This window comes from Benincasa hispida, chromosome 8, assembly GCF_027475165.1.
Source record: "Benincasa hispida cultivar pf3 chromosome 8, pf3_genome.v1.1, whole genome shotgun sequence".
Taxonomy (NCBI): Eukaryota; Viridiplantae; Streptophyta; class Magnoliopsida; order Cucurbitales; family Cucurbitaceae; genus Benincasa; species Benincasa hispida.
Genome location: NC_143485.1, coordinates 26,294,445 through 26,314,062, shown reverse-complemented (window position 1 = coordinate 26,314,062; position 19,618 = coordinate 26,294,445). Strand labels below are relative to the sequence as shown.

The 19,618-nt window shown below is 31.9% G+C and overlaps 1 protein-coding gene across 1 annotated transcript; it reads left to right on the top strand.

The window, feature by feature from the left end:
• The first annotated feature begins 16,477 nt into the window (after nt 1-16,477).
• On the top strand, nt 16,478-17,672 carry BAG5 (BCL-2-associated athanogene 5). The gene has a single exon (XM_039038898.2). The coding sequence runs from the start codon at nt 16,777-16,779 to the stop codon at nt 17,371-17,373; it is 597 nt and encodes a 198-aa protein (XP_038894826.1). The 5' UTR covers nt 16,478-16,776; the 3' UTR covers nt 17,374-17,672.
• Nucleotides 17,673-19,618: the final 1,946 nt, after the last annotated feature.

The following is a 19,618-nucleotide window of genomic DNA, read 5'->3' as shown; positions in this document are numbered from 1 at the left end:
TCAAGTGTTTTCTTAAGATATATAAAAAAAATCATATATTATAAAGAAACATAAATATAATCTAAAGAAAATTTTAAAAACTAAATCGTTAGCAGATGGAGCAAACTATTTTTTAGTATGCCTTGATTTTGAAACAATTTCTAAAAAGTAAATAACAAAATAATGGAAACTAATGTGAAGAAGTTGTTCTTTGTAAGCTTATACTTTAAAAGACATATGGGTAAGTTGGTAACATACCTCATTTCTAGATTTTTTTTTTATTTTTTTTTTCTTTTACATTGTAGGGATTTTGAGAGGTTCTTGGGTGTACTTTTTGTACATTACAGAAAAAAACACTGTAATCTAAGGATAAAAATAGTATTGAGTAGTTTTAAGATGTTGCCCTTTAGCTTTGAAACACTATTTATTAGGTTGGTTGGTTTGTTTTGTTATTTACTTATTTTTTTTTAATTTTATAAATTAAAAAAAAATAAACAAAATAAGTTTCAATATAATTTTTTGAAACTTATTTTAATTTCAAAAATTTGGTAAAAACATCAATATATTTACTTAGAAAATATGAAAAATACCGTGAATATATGGTAAGAAAACAATAAAATAAAATAAAAATAAAATTTCAAATAAATTTGTTAAAACCCTGTTTGATAACTAATAAAACTCTGTTTAATAAAAATTTGGTTTTTAGTTTTTTTTTTCTCGAAAATAAAGCTTATAAACATCACTTTTATTTATTGGTTTCTATATTATGTTGTAGTTTTCAAAATAAAACACAATTTAAAAAAGAAAGAAAGAAAGAAAGAAAGAAAGAAAAATGTTGTGAATTTGAGGAGAAAACAAGGCACAATGTGAACATAGATATCGAAAAAATATAATATTAAAATAATATATAAATAGATAAAATAAAATAACTACATAACTAAATTTGGAATAAATAAAGAAAATTATAGAAAATAGGAGATTCAAAAATCTCGACTTTCTCCAAAATTCATGGAATTTTCACCAATTTATGTGTGTCTTACAAAACCCACATGCAACTATTTATAGGCAATTTGGCAAGTAAAAAGTGGATTACATGGACACAAATGTGTGTAATCTTGAGACACATGGACAACACTTGGAGAAATGGGAGTATGACACATGGTCAATAGACACTAAGCAAGAGCATCTAATGGATATCTATTATCATATATTTATAATACTCCCCCTTAGATGCCCATTATATATATGGAATATGTACCATTACAACCTTACTAAAAAAGCCCAATGGGAAAAACCTTGTAAAAGAAATAGAGTACATATTTCATATAATATATTTTCCTAAAAGAATGCAATATATTTATTCTCCCTCATAAAACACCACTTAAGATCTCAAAGTCGCCGCATTCCAATATAGTGCACCGATTTTTTAAAAGTTGCAGTTGGTAATGCTTTTGTAAATATATCTGTTGGATTATCCTTCGAACAAATTTGTTAAAAAGTGATGTCGCCATTTTCTTCAAGATCATGAGCATAGAAAAACTTCAATGAAATATGATTTATTCTATCTCCTTTAATATATCCTCATTTGATTAGATATGCAAGCTGTGTTGCCTTCGTATAGTATTGTTGGAAGATTTTTATTAGAAGACAAACCATATGTTTCACGAATGTGCTAAGTCATTGATCTTAGCCATACACGTTATCGACTAGCCTCATGAATTGCAAGAATTTTAACATGATTTGAGGAAATAGTCGTTATGGTCTGTTTCACTAACTGCCACGATACAACAATTCCTCCATATGTGAATAGATAACCTATTTGAGATCTAGATTTGTGTGGATCAGATAAATATCCAGAATTTTCATAACCAACTAGATCAAAATTTGATTTATTTGAATAAAAAAAAACTCATATCGATCGTTCCTAAAAAAAAAACAAAGTATATGCTTAATTCCGTTCCAATGTCTTTTTATTGGAGAAGAATTATATCTTGCTAATAAATTTACTGAAAATACAATATTTGGTCTTGTATTATTAGTAAGATAGATAAGCGTACCAATTTTACTAAGATATGGTACTTCATGACCAAAAAGTTCTTCATTATCATCTCAAGGTCGAAATATATCTTTCTTTATATCCAATGGACGGACCTCCATTGGAATATTTAGTAGATGTGCTAAAGAAACTCTATTTACAGATGACCTTTGAGCTAAAGCAGATCGTCCAAATCCCATTGTGATTGAATGCATACATTTATAATCATACATAATAGATTATGCATAAAACTTAAATTATAGCATGCTATCGAAATAAAAAAAAAACAAATTTTAGAGATTATACCTTTGAAGAACCGTTCTTCAAGATAATCCCTCCAACAAACTCATTCACTAATGTGTCAAACAACTCGAACACTCCTCGAACAAGCAGCAAGCAGCAACTCGATCCTCGAACCAAGCAGGACACTACCACTTGGGGACCTTGGTATTCTCGGTGTGAGAATACAGGAGTGGTGGGCTCTGACTAATTTTGGTTAGCGTGGAAGTTTAGAGTTTGAGGAGGAAGACGATCAAGTGGGCACAAAACTATTGTATAACAAAGACACTCCATCGTGGAGAGAAAAAGAGACTATCGCATAGGCTCTCAATTCCAATCGTGTAGATACTCGATCGTTTACTCGATAGTGAATTCCACTCGTTCTTTGGAATAATCAAAACCAATTTCATTTATCCCATTTTGCCACATAACCGAACAATCCCCCACTAAGGGTGGTTATGGAGAAAAAAGAATTTAATTATCAAATAATTAATAGTTATAAAAAAATATGATAACTTATCATATTATAGTTATAACTTATAGTTTTAATATTGCATCATATACAATATACAAACTATAGTTCTTTTTCTCTATTTTATGGCGTTTAATATAAATCATATTTATATTAAATTTAATAACTATAAATCTAATTCATAGAAAATATATTTGAATCATATTCAAATATTAGTTCCTCCAATCAAACAATAATGTATCAAATATATTATATCAATTATATCATATTTAATTGAATTAATTAAATTATATCATATATAATCAAATTGCCTCTTATTAATTTGAACATTTCAAATTAACCCAAAAACTGATTCACAACTTAAATCCATTGAGCTACCAAAGGGACCTTATGGACCTGTAGCTTGAAGCTCTGACGGTACGTGAATAACTGATTAAACTCTTTAATCACATTATCCACCATTTGTTAACCGTCGAGCACTCCACTAAAGACCGACAGCTGCACTCTATGCACTACAGATATATTTTTGTGTCCATTAGATATAACCAATCAATAGTACGATGACCCTTCACAAATCGTTCGTAAGTACAGCTAGGCCAAATTACCGTTTTGCCCCTACTTCGGGGAAGGAGTGAATTTCATCTTATGTAGTTGAGTTCCCAACTCCCCAATCAGACGAAACCCCAAAATGGTAGGCTTATTGAGTCGGTGATCTGGTCACTCTCACCCATGCAAATCAAAGGATCGCCCTCATAGGCAGGAGTTCACAACTCACTCAAGATTAAGGTCATGTTACCTATGGTCATACTAGTAAAATGAAAATCTCAATTATGAACGGCGTTATATAACGAGACTAAACATTTTGTGGTCCGGTCTTATACAAACTCTTTTATATAGAATATCCTCGTTCGCATGTCTAATACATGAATGATTAGGATCAGATCATTTGTAGCACTTTACAACATTTGTAACACTTACAAAGCAAGTCATACTCGTAATGTAAGGTACCCAGCCTTATCTATATACTACAGACCATTTAAGTTATACTTAAACACGATCCACTTGTATGTCTCTACATACATGTTTAAGTTACAACGATAACCATGGATCTTAGTTTATTGGTTTGAGGTTAATGCAACTAAAATATCATATATTTCATAGACAGAAGTGAATAAAATATCATATATTATATATCACATAATGTTTGTTCATACAAGGTTTACAAACTACAAGATCCTACGAGATTTAGAGCATTAACCTCAACATGTGTTTTGTCCATATATAACCTTTTCAAACTTTGCCGGTATAAGTTAACTGATGAACAAATATCTTATCTGCTAAATGCTCAATTTGCAAGCTAAGAAAAAAAATTTGTTTCTCCGAGATCTTTCATCTCAAATTCTTTTTTAATATATTCTATTGTCTTCGAAAGCTCTTTAAAAGTTCCAATTATATTTAAATCATCAACTTAGGTACAGTTATAATAGAAAATCCTGACTGTGATTTTTTTACAAAAATACACGAGCATATTGGATTGTTTTGATATTCTTCTTTCAACAAATATCCACTTAGATGATTGTACCATATTCGTCCTTATTGTTTCACTCCATATAGTGATCTCTGTAACTTTATGGAATAATTCCCGAGAATTTCATTTATATGTTTTAAGTTTGGGACTGATGCCCTAAACTCTCGTAGAGTCCTGTAGTTTGTAGACACATGTATGAATAAACACTTGTGATGTAATAATACAAGATATTTTCTTCACTATTGTCTATGAAATATGAGATATTTTATTTGCATTTACCACAAACCAATAAACTAAGATCTTTGGTTGTCATTGTAACTTAAACATGTATGTGGAGACATACAAGTGGATCGTGCCTTAAGTGATAACTTAAATGGTCTGTAGTATATGAATATAGGAGGAAAACCTTATCCTGATGACACTACGGATACGACCCGCTTTGTAGATAGTTACAAGTGTTGTGACGTGCTACGGATGGTCTGATCCTGATCATTTATGTGGAGACATGCAAGCGGGGGTGTCCTATACAATGGAGTTTGTATAAGACCGGACCAGGAAGTGTTTAGTCTCGTTATATAACATTGTTCATAACAGAGATTTTCATTTCACTAGGATGACCATAGATAACATGACCTTAATTCTGAGTGAGTTGGGAACTCCTCCCTATGAGGGTGATCCTTTGATTTGCATGCGTGTGAGTGGCCAAATTGCCGACTTAAACCTACCACTTTGGGGATTTGTCTAATTGGGGAGCTGGGAACTCAGCTACACAAGATGAAATTCACTCCTTCCCCGAAGTAGGGGTAGGTAGATAGATTGCTCCCTTAAGGACTGATTCTGGGGTTTGAACGATGTGGCGCCACACACCTTCTCATGGCCCGAAAGGTGTCCATTCATAGTAAGACTATGATGTATTGTTCATTAGAGGAATCAGTGGTACTTAAGGAGTTAGATGTAACAATAGGGGCAAAACGGTAAATTGGCCCAGCTGTACTTACGAGCGGTCTGTGAAGGGTTATTATACTGTTGATTGGTTATATCCGATAGACACAGAAATATATCTGTAGTGAGAAGAGTGCAACTTTTGGTCTTTAGTAGAGTGCCTGGCAGTTAACGGATGGTGGATCTCGTGATTAAAGAGTTTAGACAGCTATTCACGTACTGTTAGAGCTTCAAACTACATATCCACAAGGTCCCTTGGTAACTCAATGAATTCAAGTTGATAATCAGTTTTTGGGTTAGTTTGAAGTGTTCAAATTGACAAGAGGGAGTTTGATTATATATGGTATGATTAAAGTGGTTCAATTATATGTGATATAATTGATATGATGTATGAGATACATTAATTAGAGTGATATAAATATGATTTATATTGAATAAAGGAGAAAAGAACTATGGTTTAAATGTTACATATGATGTGATATTAAAACTGTAGGTTATAAATATAATATGATAAGTTAGTTATTATATTTATTTATAATTAAAACAATTATATGATAATTGTGGGTGGTTTTTCCTTTAACCGTGCATGAAAGTGGGAGGTTATGTTCAGTTTTCATAACTGGAGGATAAAATGAAAAATGTTTTCATTTTGAAAGGAATCGCTTCATTAAGTGCATGACTTATCGTTTTGCTCACGAGAGAGTACACGATAGCCTTTAAGTGATTTTCTAAATGATCGTGTACCAGTACCATTTACTAGATGATCGTGTAAAGCGATTTACTAAGCGATCGCGTGGGAAGCGAGATTCTCTAAACAATTGTGTAAACGATTAAGCCTATTTTTCTAAATGATCATGTACCTTCTGAGTTTTACTAAATGATCAAGCACACAAAGTCTATACGATAAACAATTCATTCTCCCATTTGTTTGATCGTATAGTTTGATCGTTGTTTCCTCCATCCCTCTACCAAATCCAACAGAGCCACACTCCCTAGATTCTCACTCCGAGAATACCAAGGTTGCTGAGTGGTGGTGTCTAAGAGGGTGTTTGTTCGTAGAGAAGATTGTTCTTGACCACTAGATGATTGGGTAGGCGATCTGGGCAAGAGCTAGAGATTTTTGTTCTAAGTCTTCACGAGAGCGAGAGATCAGTATAAGAAGAGTTCTTCAAAGGTATGTCTCTCATTCACTTGTGTATTTATTTATGAAAGCATGCTGTAATTTGTTAGAAGATGCATAACTAGGTTGTATGTTTGTGAATGCCTTTAATTTTGTCACATTAGATTTGGATTGATCGTGCTTCCGCTCATGGTTCTCTTTGATAAGAGTTCCTTCATTAAGTACTTTAAATCCTCTTGGGATTCTTTTATAAATATCATTATCAAGAGATTCATATAAATATTTTGTGACTATATCCATAAGATGTTTGTCCAGATTTTTCATATGCACTCAGACCAATTAAATACCTTAGTGTAATTGCATCTACCACTGGAGAATATGGTTCCTCATAATCAATACCAGGTCTTTAAGAAAACCTTGTGCAACTAGTCTTACTTTATATCTTGTCACCACATTTTTTTTCATTTCTTTTTCTTACAAATACTCATTTGTATCCTACAGCTTTGACACATTCTGGTATTCGGACTACTAGTCCAAAAAGCTGACATTTTGAAAGTGAGTTTTGTTCTGCCTCGATTGCTTCTTTCCATTGAAGTCAATCTTTTCTATGTCGACATTCTTCAACAAACTTTTGTTCAGAATCCTCATTTTCAGATATAATATCAAGAGAAACATTATACACAAAAATGTTGTCAATAACTACATTGGTTCGGTTCCATCTTTTTCTTATCATGAAAATCTCATTATTATCTTTAGATATTTCACCTTCCTCATTAATCATGTCAAGGATTTATTCAAGGGTATTTACATCCTCAACCAAGTCTTTTTACCATTAATTATCTTTCATTTTTTAGGATTTTTATCTTTGGAACCCACTGGTCTACCACGCTTCTGACGTGTTCCAGATTCATTAGTGACAACTTGTTGTGTTGAGATATCAATTTTCCATGGGACATTTACAACTGATATATGTGACTTAGTTACTTTCTTTGCATCTATAAATGCATTTGATAATTGATTTGCTATATTTTGCAAATGAATTATTTTCTGAACTTCAAGTTCACATTGATCTGTACGAGGATCTAAATGAGAAAATAACAATACATTCCATGTTATTTCTTTTTCCAACTTCTTAATTCCTCCCCCTAATGTTGAAAAAATTATCTCACTAAAATGAAAATCAACAAATTGTGCAGTAAATACATCATCCATCAGATGTTCAAGATATTTAATAATTAATAGAGAATCATATACAACATATATTCCTAACCTCCTTTGATGACCCATCTTAGTACGTTGTGATGGAACAATTGAAACATATACTACATATCAAAAAATTCTCAAATGGAAAATATTTGGCTCATGATTTTAAGTTAATTGTACTGGTGAGTACTTATGATAAGCTACTAGTCTAATGTGTATAAGTGACGTTGCATATTAAATAGCATGTCTCCATATAGATGTAGGAAGCTTAGCTCTCATAAGTAATGGTCTAGCAATTAATTGCAAACACTTTATAAATGATTTTGCTAAACCATTTTGTGTAATAATTCCATGCTTTTTTCAATTGACATATAATAATTATCAAAAACTTAGGATGCAAATTCTCCAGCATTATCGAAATGAATGGTCTTAATTGTATATGCTCTAACTAGATTATTTGAGCATGTAATCTTGCAAATGCAAAGTTTTGACTTGAAAATAAGCACATGTGTGACCATCTGTTGGATGCGTCTATTAATACCATAAAATACCTAAATGGTCCACTTGGTGGGCTAATTGGTTTGCATATATCACCATGAATTCGTTTAAAAAATGCAGGTGATTCAGTTCTTACTTTAGCTGGTGATGATTTAATTATCATTTTTTTTAGAGCAAGCATCACATGACAATTCATTAGATTGAATAATCTTTTGGCTCTTTAATGGATGTCCATTTGAATTCTCAATAATTCTTCTCATCATTATAGACTTGGGATGACCTAATCTGTCGTACCAAATAACAAATATATCTGGATTTATGGACTTCAAGTTTATTGTTGCATATGTTTCAATTACTCGTATATGAGTATAATATAATCCAGAAGCTAAAGCATACAACTTTTCCAATATACGTTTTTCATTTGAGACAATAGAGATAATATATAGATATTCCACATTATTCTTACTATCAGTTTCAATATGATAACCATTGTAACGTATATCTACAAAACTTAGAAGATTTCTCTTTGATTGACTAGAGTGTAAGAATAAACAACGTGCATGCAGGAACAATTTAGATCTTAAACATTCTAAATTTCATTAATTTTAAAGATAAAACATGCATGCAATTTTGAAATTAGGGTTTGAGTTTTTGTAGCACCAAATTGACCACCAATTCCACTCCATTCTTCTCACGAACCGGCTGTGAACCACCAAGAGGGTCTTTCCGACTATTTTGCAGTCTTTAAACAGAATGGTGGGATCTGGTGAGTGGCTAAATTAGGGATAAATTTATAATAAAAATTGAGAGAGAATTAAAGACTTAAATTCTAAAACTCTTTTAGAATCCCTAAGTTGCCAACAAGAATTTATTTTTCAACTAACTTGAAAATCACCAAAATGGGGAGAAGTTTAATCTTTATCAAAGCATCCTATTTATAGAACAATTACATGCAATTCATGCAAAATTGAGTTAACCAAATTTTGACACTTCAAAATGCACTCAATTTAGTGGGATCAGTGGCATTTTGTGGAACCAACACTTTGCCAAATGAATTACTCACTAATTCACCAAAAGTTGATTTTTTCACTAAAATTCATTCTTGGATCTTTCCACTAAGTGAAGTCAAAATTTTGACTTTTGACTATTTTGAAGTCAACATTTGACATTAGTTAAATTTTAATTGAAAATTAATTCAAAACTAATTTTGGAATTTCTCACTTATGAAGTCAACTTTTGATCTTTGACCTTAAAAGTTTGATGAAGATAACATTTGGCTTTGACCAGCTTTGATTAATTTCATTTAATTCAAAATTAACTCAAATAATTAATTTTAAATTAATTTAATATTAAATAATTTATTAAGAAATTTAGTTAATTTAATTTAATATTCAATTATTAAATCTAACACTAATCCTGACGAAACCTTATTCATAGTTTTGATATTTAAATCTTATTTAAATATCTCCAACTCTTTCTTTATCATTCAATTCCTAGTCGAATGATACACCGTTAAATATATCACATATATTTAACACTTATTCCCTAATTCGAATATCTATACTTCAAACTCACTCGTCATATTGTTCTAAGGTTTAGTTCGATATGAGCTAGCAGAGGACCTAATGGACCTACAGATCATGAACTTCAACGATCGGAGATTAATTGGTTAAACTTTTTTACTGAATTAACCAACATTCGTTAACTACCTGGACACTCTATCAAAGCCTAGTAGCTGCACTCTCCTCATTTAAATATATTTCTGTCCAATTGATTTAACCATGATCAGTAAGTCGATCCTTCATAGGTTATTCGTATTTACAGTTGGGTCAAAATTATCGTTTTACCCCCATAATACATCTTTCTCCTTAAGTCTCCATTGATCCACTAATGAACAATTGGTTTATAGTTCTACCAATAAACCGATCCCTCTCAGTCATAGAGAGGGCGGGGTCCCTTGTTCAAGACTAGGAGTCTGTATTTAAGCAAACAACCTATCTGCTAACCTTGAATTCGATAGGAGTAAGTTTCGTCTTGCAGGATTATGTCCCCAACTATCTACCCAATCTTACCCCTAAAATGGGAGGCTTATTGAGCGGCGATGTTGAACCACTCTCACCCATGCAGATTAAAGGATAATCTCGAATAAATGGGAGTTCATAGTTAGCTCAAGATTAAGATCGAGTTACCTTAAGTCATCGAAATAAAACAATTAGTTTTATAAAGAAAAGTAACTATTTCATGGTCCAGTTTCATGCAAACATCTTTTGCATAGGATGCCTCCACTCGTTTGTCTCTAAATGAACGATTCAGGATCACACCATTTATCTTTAAATACAAAGTGGACTGCATAGTATTTCCAAAATAAGGTACCCAACCTCATCCTTATACTTATAGACCGTTTTGGCTATATACTCAAACTCGATCCACTTTTATGTCTCCACATAAAGTTCAAGTATTTATGTTATTGCCAGAGGTTCATTAGTTTATTAGATTTAGGCTTTAACAAGTGCAATTTACATATTCAATAACAACTTTACTAAATATACCTTAATAACATCTTTATTGCAAAATAAAATATGTTTCATATTTACATACTGCGAGTTTTAGGACATACAACCTGACATAGAGAAAATGCATTGTAATTTGTAAATTTTGTTCCTCTAGAAAAAATAATATTTGTTTATCCAAATCCTTCAATCGGGTTTGTAGAACCTGATATCGTATTTACTTTTGCTTCTAGCATTGCCAATTTAGAAAAATATTTTTTACTTGTAAGTATTGTGTGTGTAGTTGCACTATTTGCCAGACATAGATCTTCTTTGCTCATTTTTTAATCACCCAACATATGAAAATGATCTAGGTTTCTTCATTAAAAGAAAATAATTATAATAAGAAAAACAACTTTTGGAATATACAAAAGTTAACATTTACTAAGAAAGAGAAAAAAAAAACAACAACAATAAGTCTAGATATTTTAAAGTTAAAAGAAACATTTGATATTATACCAACTGTGTCGATCTTCTCTTTAGGAGATTAAAAAAAATCCACCATATCCAAAATTGTCATATGGAATGGGTTAAATATATCATTATCCTGGTATGCAAAATTTGCTTCGACATTTTTCATTTATCCTTTAAGGAATCTTGATAGAGATCAACTAAGTGTTTTGACGTATGACAGATACGTGACCAACACCCAGTCATTCTGCATCAGAAGCATTTATTTTCAACACTTTTTTAACTCTTATCTAGTTAATTTTTTTTTATTATCATTTTGTGTGGTTCTTTAAAAATTTAAATGATTAGAACGACCATCACGAAAATAATAATTATTTCTTCTTCTGCCACGGTCACGACCTCAACTACGACCACGACCTCGACCATGATTATTAACATTCACAACATTCATTTTAGGGAATGGTGTTGTTCTAGTTGGTCGAGATTCGTGGTTTTTCATCAATAACTTGTTATTTTGTTAGGCCACAAGACGACATGAAATTAGTTCAGAATATTGTTTAAAAATTTTATCTCAGCATTGCTGTTATAGGAATATATTCGAGACATGAAATGTAGAAAATGTCTTCTCTAACATATTAGCATTAATAATTTTCTCAGCATAACAATAATTTTGAACTGATTTTAAATAATATGGAACTGTAATCACTTACTGATTTAAAATTTTGGAGCCTGACATGTATCCATTCATAATGAGCTTTTGAAAGAATAACTATTTTTTTTTTATGATCATACTTTTCTTTCAAATTATTTCACAAGATATCAGAATATTTTATTATAAGATACTCTATTTTCAATCCATTGTGGAGATGATGACGAAATAAAATCATAGCTTTTGCTTTGTCCTAATTGAATATCGTATTTCTTTCTTTAATTTGTTTCCCAAGATTCATAGTATTTAGGTGGATTTCGACATCGAGCATCCATGAAAAATAATTATTGCCATTAAAGTCAAAGGCTACGAATTCTAATTTCATAATGTTTGTCATGGCAACACTATTACAAAGTATTGTATTTGTATTAAAAAATTTATATGTATTAAATATGCAAAATAACATTTAACTATAGTGAAGAAGGAAGAAACGACATACCTTTATGACTTACATTCAGTAGGGGAAATTAAAGAAGCTCGTGCTAATAACTGTTGTGAATTTAAGGAGAAAACAAGACATAACAGTAACACAAATATCAAAAAAATATAATATTAAAATAATATATAAATAAATAAAATAAACAATTGGCTAAATTTGGAATAAATAAAGAAAATTATAGAAAATAGGAAATTAGTCCACTTTCTCCAAAATTCATGGAATTTCCACCAATCTATGTATGTCTTATAAAATTCACAAAATATTACTATTTATAGACAATTTGACAAATAATAAATAGATTACATGGATATTAATGATGTGTAATCTTGGAACACACAAACAATAGATGGAAAAATTGGGATGTGACACATGATCAATAGACACTAAACATGAACATTTAATGAACATCTATTGTCATGATATTTATAATAAAAAAGAAGTAGTTTTCAAAAACTATTTTTGTTTGTTCAAATTGGCAAAAGAACCAAAATGTTTAAATGGAATGTATAAAATATATGAGTAAGAGATTGTGAGAAAACAAACATAATTTTTAAAAACAAAAAATAGAAAATCGAACCTCATGGTGACCATTTTGGTTTTTTTTTTTTAATTAAATCTATTTCCTCCCATTTTTCATTTGTATATTTCTTAAGCACAAGAGTATAATTTTTAATCAACTTCTAAAAATAAAATAAGTTTCTAATACTGTTTTTTTGTAGTTTTCAAATTTTGGTGTTAGAGGTGTTAGAGGTGTTTGTAGACTTAATTTTAAAAAATAAAAAATAAAATAGTTATTAAACGAGACCCGAATGATTACCAAATGAGTCTTGATTTTTTATTTTTTGTTTTTCAAAATTAGGTTTATGTCGTTTCACTTCCCATGGTATTTTTTTAGGGGTGTTCGTAGGTTGGGTTGGGTTGGGTTTAGGGATATTTTAGGCCCAACCCTATGCTTCGATTTGTGTATTTTTCTAACCTAAACTAAACCAACCCATAAAAAATAGGTTGGGTTAGTTCAGTTCCATCGGTTCTCTTAAAAAAAAGCTTGGAATCAGCAATAAAAAACACATAAGATTCTACAATCCACAATAACAATATCCATAATCTATTATAACAAAACAAGTCTCCAAAATTCACAAGAAAAACCATAATATCTACAAAATTCAAAATAAAGGCAACAATGTTTTCAAATATCTACAAAATCCATAAGTAAGACTATAATGTCTACAAAAGTCTTCAAAATCCAATAGATTTGAACGATCCGTTCATGATCCTAATAAAACTTGCTCCTTGAAGAACCCTAAACAAGATTTAAACAATAAATTATATAAGAATACTATCACAATTTCAATATATTAATGATTATAGAGTAAATATATAAAAGATAAAACTTGATCATAAGTTTCCAATTCTTCAGTTTATGGAGTAAGATCTAATAACGTAGCCAATTTTGTGTATATATTAAAGCCTCCACCATCTTAGGACTTAAAGAACTTCTAAAAGAGTCAAGTATTCTACTTCCTATACTAAACGTTGATTCAGAAGCAACTATTGACACTGATACAACTAAGACATCTCGAGCAACTTGTGATAAAACTTTGTATTTAGGAGCATTTAATTTCCACCAATTCAAAATATCAAAATTTTCTATCAGATCTTCATTAGGCTCTGACAAATATCTCTCCACATCATTTCTTGTTTCATTCAAATTTTTCTCTTTTCTTCTTCGTTTGTATTCCAACAGTGAATCCATTTCCATGTCATCACAATCCTTACTTATTTCAACTATGTGGCATGATTGTTCAAAAGCATGACCACTTGAATCACTTGTCTTATAAAACTCATACAATTCCATCAAACTAACTTTCACCTCGTCAGTCATTGTTCTAGCAACTCCATCCCCATAGATACTTATGAAACAAAAGGACACATAATCCAACTTATATCGTGGATCAAGCACAATAGCTAGAAACAACACTTTGTTCATCTTGTCAAGAGATCTCCAATACTTATCAAATTTTATTCTCATATTGGAAGCCATAGTATATATCACACTATTTACATTTTGGCTCCAACCTATTAAACGTCGTTGAATCCCACAAAGTTCATGAAAAAATGTATTAGAAGTGACATAAGTTGAGCCACTAACCTTCAATGTAAGATCATAAAACATCTTCAAAAATTTGAAAAATGTTCGAACATGGTTCCAATCGGCTAAAGTCTGTGGTCCCTTTCTTTTCTTTCCATTCTCATCTTCAGTAAAGTGATGTACAAAATCTTCATCCTCTTCTTCTAAGCATTAAAAAGCCTTTTCAAATTTTAAAGCATGATCAAGCATCAAATATGTTGAGTTCCATTTTGTAGACACATCCAGACAAACAAGGGCTTTAGATTCAATCTTTTCATGCCCAACACAATCTAAATTTTTTTTCAATCGCTTAGGAGAAGATCTGACATATCTTACAACATTTTGTACACTAGCTATCGAATCATGCAATTCTTTCAATCCATCATTGATAATCAAGTTCTTAATATGAGCACAACATCTAATATGTAATAATACACCATCCAAAATAAGAGACTTCCAAATCTTTAGTTTTCTCTTCATATATGAGATTGCTGAATCATTTGAAGTTGCATATCAACAATAATTGAAAAAACTTTATCAATACCCCAATTCAATAAACAAATTCAATTACTCTACCAATTGTCTCTCCCTTATGATTAGGCACTTGCCAAATATTCAATATTCTTTTCTATAAATTTCATTCAGAATCAACAAAATATGCTGTAAGAACCATATAATTGATGTTCTGTAAGGAAGTCCAAGTATCTGTTGTTAGGCTTACTCTTTGACCACTTTTGATTAAAGTTGATTTCAACTATTTTTTTTCTTGAAGGAATGTCAAACTTAGGACATGTAGTATTACAAAATTCTTTAAACCCCCTGTCTCTACAAATCTAAATGGTACCTCAGACAATACTAGCATCTTAGCATATGTATATCTAACTTTTTGTTGACTAAAGGCAGTAGATAAAAAAATCATATTGATAGCACCTTTAGCATCAGTTTCATTCAGTTGAAATTTTAGTATGGTTTGCCCTTTAGATTACTCTCTAAATGGATAATTTTTGCATTTTTTTCACAAATGCTTCCATAAGGTACTAGTTCCACATGAAGAAGTGTCACAAACGTAATCTTTATCACAATAGTTACATTTTGGTTTTCTTTTGCCAATGACTGTCATTTCCGATGGTTTAGAACATGCATCGGGGACGAGAATATTTATAGGTGGTGATTAATTTTCGATCAACTCACTATTTTCCATCTACAATATTAACAAATAAAGAAAAAAAAATTGTGAGCATAGATGAACCATAACCGAGGAGGAATATATATATATATATATATATATATATAAATAAAGAGTTTAATGGCTAACCAGTAACCCATGAAACAATGTGATTGTGAAGGTGTGAGATTTCAACGCAATGGCAACCGGTAACGTGTGAGTCTGTGAGACTGGGATTCCGGAATATGAAATGAAGAGGAAGAGGCTCGTAGAGGGAGATAATGGCTGTGGCTGTGGCTGACGTCGGAGAGGAAGAGGCTCCGAGAGGGAGAAAATGGATATGAAACTGAAACCCAATGGAATTTGAGAGTCGGACGGAGAGGGATTAGCTAATTTCGATTAGGGACTTCACTGAGATATGAAACCGGAAAGGAAACCCAATGGGTAGGCCGGTAGGGGTTGGCTGACACTAACGAGACAAGTGACTCAGAAGACAGAAAGGAAGGAAAGGAAATGGCGCTGGTTGTGGTGGTTGACGCTGACGCTGACGAGTGACGGTTGAGTCGCTGAGGCTGACCTATCGAGATTTGAGTTTTTGAGAAGTGAGAAGTTGAAACTTGTAAAGGAAGGAAAGGAAACCAAAATGTCAAAATGGAACTGAAGCGTGAATTCATAACTTAAGTGTGAATTCAGGTTCTTGGATCGGTTTGGTTCGAACCAAATTTTTATCCTATAAACCCACGAACCGAACCGACCTATTTGGGTTTATTAAAAAAAACCCAAACCAAACTATTTTTTTTTTTAAACAGGATTAGGTTGCTCGGTTTGTTCGAGTCTTCTATTTTTTTGATACCCCAATTTCTTACCAATAGAGTTGAATTCTTATCTAAATTTCAAAAATAAAAACAACCTTTTTTAAAAAAAAAATTCAAATCTTGACTTAATTTTTGAAAATATTAGTAAAAACTAACTAACAAAAACAAAAATTTAGATGTAAAAAATTTGTTTGGTGGGGCTAAGTTTTCGTTGAAATAATTAACTGAAACAGCAAAGTAATTTAAAAAGATTTATAAATTTTAAAATAAGATAAAATTTAACGAAAAAAAATGAAAAGAGAGGTAAAGTAGAATGATTATGGTCCACTAGTGGAAAAGTAGATCATCGGATGCTCGTACAACGGTCGGCACTCTGCTCCTCCAAATCTCAACATAAAATTATACTTTCAATTTATTATATCACTTTCTTTTTTAAAAAAAATTATTAATATTCCACTTCCAGCCTTCTTCTCCGTCGCTGTTGACCGTCGATCCCCTTCCTCCATGAATACCACATCCTTCTACTACAGCACCACCACCTCTTTCTCCCACTCTTTTCACAATGACCATTCTACCCCTCCCAATTCCACCGCAATCCTCATCCAACCTCATCCTCCTCCCCTCCAATCCTCCGCCGCCGCCAAGATCCAAGCCGCCTACCGATCTCACCGGATCCGCAATCTCTTCAAAACAATCGTAGCTGTCGACAGAGAAGCCGATCAGATCCAGTCTCTAATCCAACGCCAGGAGACGGTCGACGCCGTCAGGAGCAACGAACTCGAGAAGCTGAAGATGAACGAAGCCTTGATGAGTCTTCTTCTGAGGCTGGACTCGGTGCCGGGAATTGATCTGGCGGTGAGGGAGGCAAGGAGGAAGGTCAGCCGTCGGATCGTCGGCCTGCAGGAGATCTTGGACGCCGTGTCGGAGGCGAAGGTGGACTTCAATGGATGGGACTGCGACGGATTTGTGAGGAATTGGGACGAGACGGTGGCGGAGATGGAGGCGGAGGTTTGCCGGGAGAGAGGCGGCGATGAAATGGAGAGGTTCTGTGCTCAGTACTTAGGGTTCCGTTGCTTCCGGAGGTTTCTTAGTGGGTCCTGATCTGCCGTGGAGTTGCGTATAGTTGTTTTGAACGTGTATAATAAGGTTTAGACACGTGTTTTATTTGTATTATTATTTTATTTTGGTAACTTAAGGATTTGTAAAATGTGTGTATTATAAATTACAAAGTAGAGGAAGGAAGTTAAATTAGTATGATATATAATCTAGTGGAACAACTGAATGTGTTATCAAATATTTTAGTGGTTAAATTATAGAGCTTATTGTGAGTTTCTAGTCCACTTGGAACTATAAAGGGGTGTACATTTTAGAGAATGAATTAAATTTTTATTTACATATCATTTGGTAATCAATTAGGTCCCATTTGATAATAATTTGATTTTTTTAATTTTTGTTTTTAAAAATTAAGTCTATTTTATTCACATTTCTTATCGTGAGTTGTATCTTTATCAAGTACAATGACTGAATTCTTAGTCAAATTCTAAAAACAAAAATAACTTTTTGAAAACTACTTTTTTTAGTCATCAAAATTTAAAAGTAGATAACAAAAGAAAAATTTGGGAGTAGAAGTAGTGTTATGACTTAATTTTCAAAAACAAAAACAAATAACAAAATGGTTAACAAATGGACTCTTAATTTTTAGTTTTTAACTTTAAGAAAAAAGATTTGTTTAATATCCAAATTAGTTTTCTGGTTTTTTAATTTAAAAAGTATTTTCTTAAAATGGTAGGGAATTTTTAGGAATGAAAAAAAGAAAGAAAAAAAAAAAGAAAAAGTGTTTTCAAAAAGATATATATAAGTAAAAAAAAATGTTTTCAATATATATATAGAGAATTTTAGGAACGAAAAAAATAAAGAAAGAAAAAGTTTTTCAGAAGATATATATAAGTAAAAAAAAAGTGTTTTCCATAGTGCGACCTTTTATTTTAATATTGTAGTTTGACAAAATAATTAGGAAATTATAGTGGTTTCGAAAATATTTAGAAAAATATGGTAGTATGGTAGAGTTACAAAAGGTCGAGATTTGAACACTCATCAACTAATGGAAAAAAAAAAAAAAACTAGTCAAATTATGTCGAGAGTCGAAGATTCGACCAAACAAGGTTGAAAGTTGAAGACTTACCCATCTGCTGCACACTGCACGAAGCCGCCTGGCAAAGCAGGTCGAGACTTGAAGACTCGACCAAACAAGGTCAAGACTTAAAGACTCACCCATACGCACATTGCACAGACCTGTTGCAACACACCGTCTGCCATCTGATACACCCTTATCTTGTCACATCAACATCTTTTTTGGCAGCAGTAGGTCAAGTTTTCAAGCTTCGACCTATTTCTTTTTAACAACCCACTCCTCCTTTCTCCCACCACTTTTCATTTTTTAGACTTCCGATGTTTTCTTCTCTTCTGAATTTGTCTTCTTTCCTAAATCCACCGATTACTCTTCCTAACCCATCGACTGCACATTCCCCACAAGTCTTCTTTTCTCCTCGTTCCCACATATTAATCAATTTATTTCGAACATTGTTACTACTTTTCTAGTCTTATTTCCCACTTTTGTAGTTCAAGTTGTTTGGTACATTTACGCTACTAAATTCCTATTTTTCTAAAATAATTATAATTTTTGTCTCTATTTTCATACTAACGGTAATGACCCAACTATTTGAGTACTCTGACAAAGGCCGTTACGACTAAATACACATTTAAAACCCAGATATTTTGTTTAAAAAAATCATTAAAATAATAAGAATAGTTTTTCCAAAATGAACTCGAAAACAAATAAATAATAAATAAATAAAACTTTTGTTTGGGGCCCCTAAAATAATCAAGAAAAAAAAATAACTTAAATCGATAAAATTTTGACCAACATCGAGTTTCAAATCAAAACTTTTAAATAGCTTGAAACGTAAACTGAGCAGAAGCGATTTACATGTCCCATATGGCACGATCACAGGTCCCTCTCATCACCTGCGGTCCATTCCTATCGTTAGCTGAAAAACATAAATTAGGAAAGGTTGAGTATAAAATACTCAGTAAGTATCCCATTATCGGGATCAAATTATGCATCCACGAGCAGAGAATAATGGGCCTGTGGCTCAAACAACTACATCTGTCTTAGATGATGAAAATAAACCAAATGACGTACTGTCTTGTCTTGACTTGCATGTCTAGTACGCCCAAACATGGAAAAGTAATATGAACGTGAACTTTTTGATTCACGCATGTCTAGCGGCCGAAGGCACACCGTCAAATATGGAAAAATAACATGAAAGTGAACTTATCGATTCAC

Coding starts and splice junctions, on each gene's coding strand:
- BAG5 (XM_039038898.2), top strand. CDS start 16,777: ATGAATACCACATCCTTCTACTACAGCACCACCACCTCTTTCTCCCAC.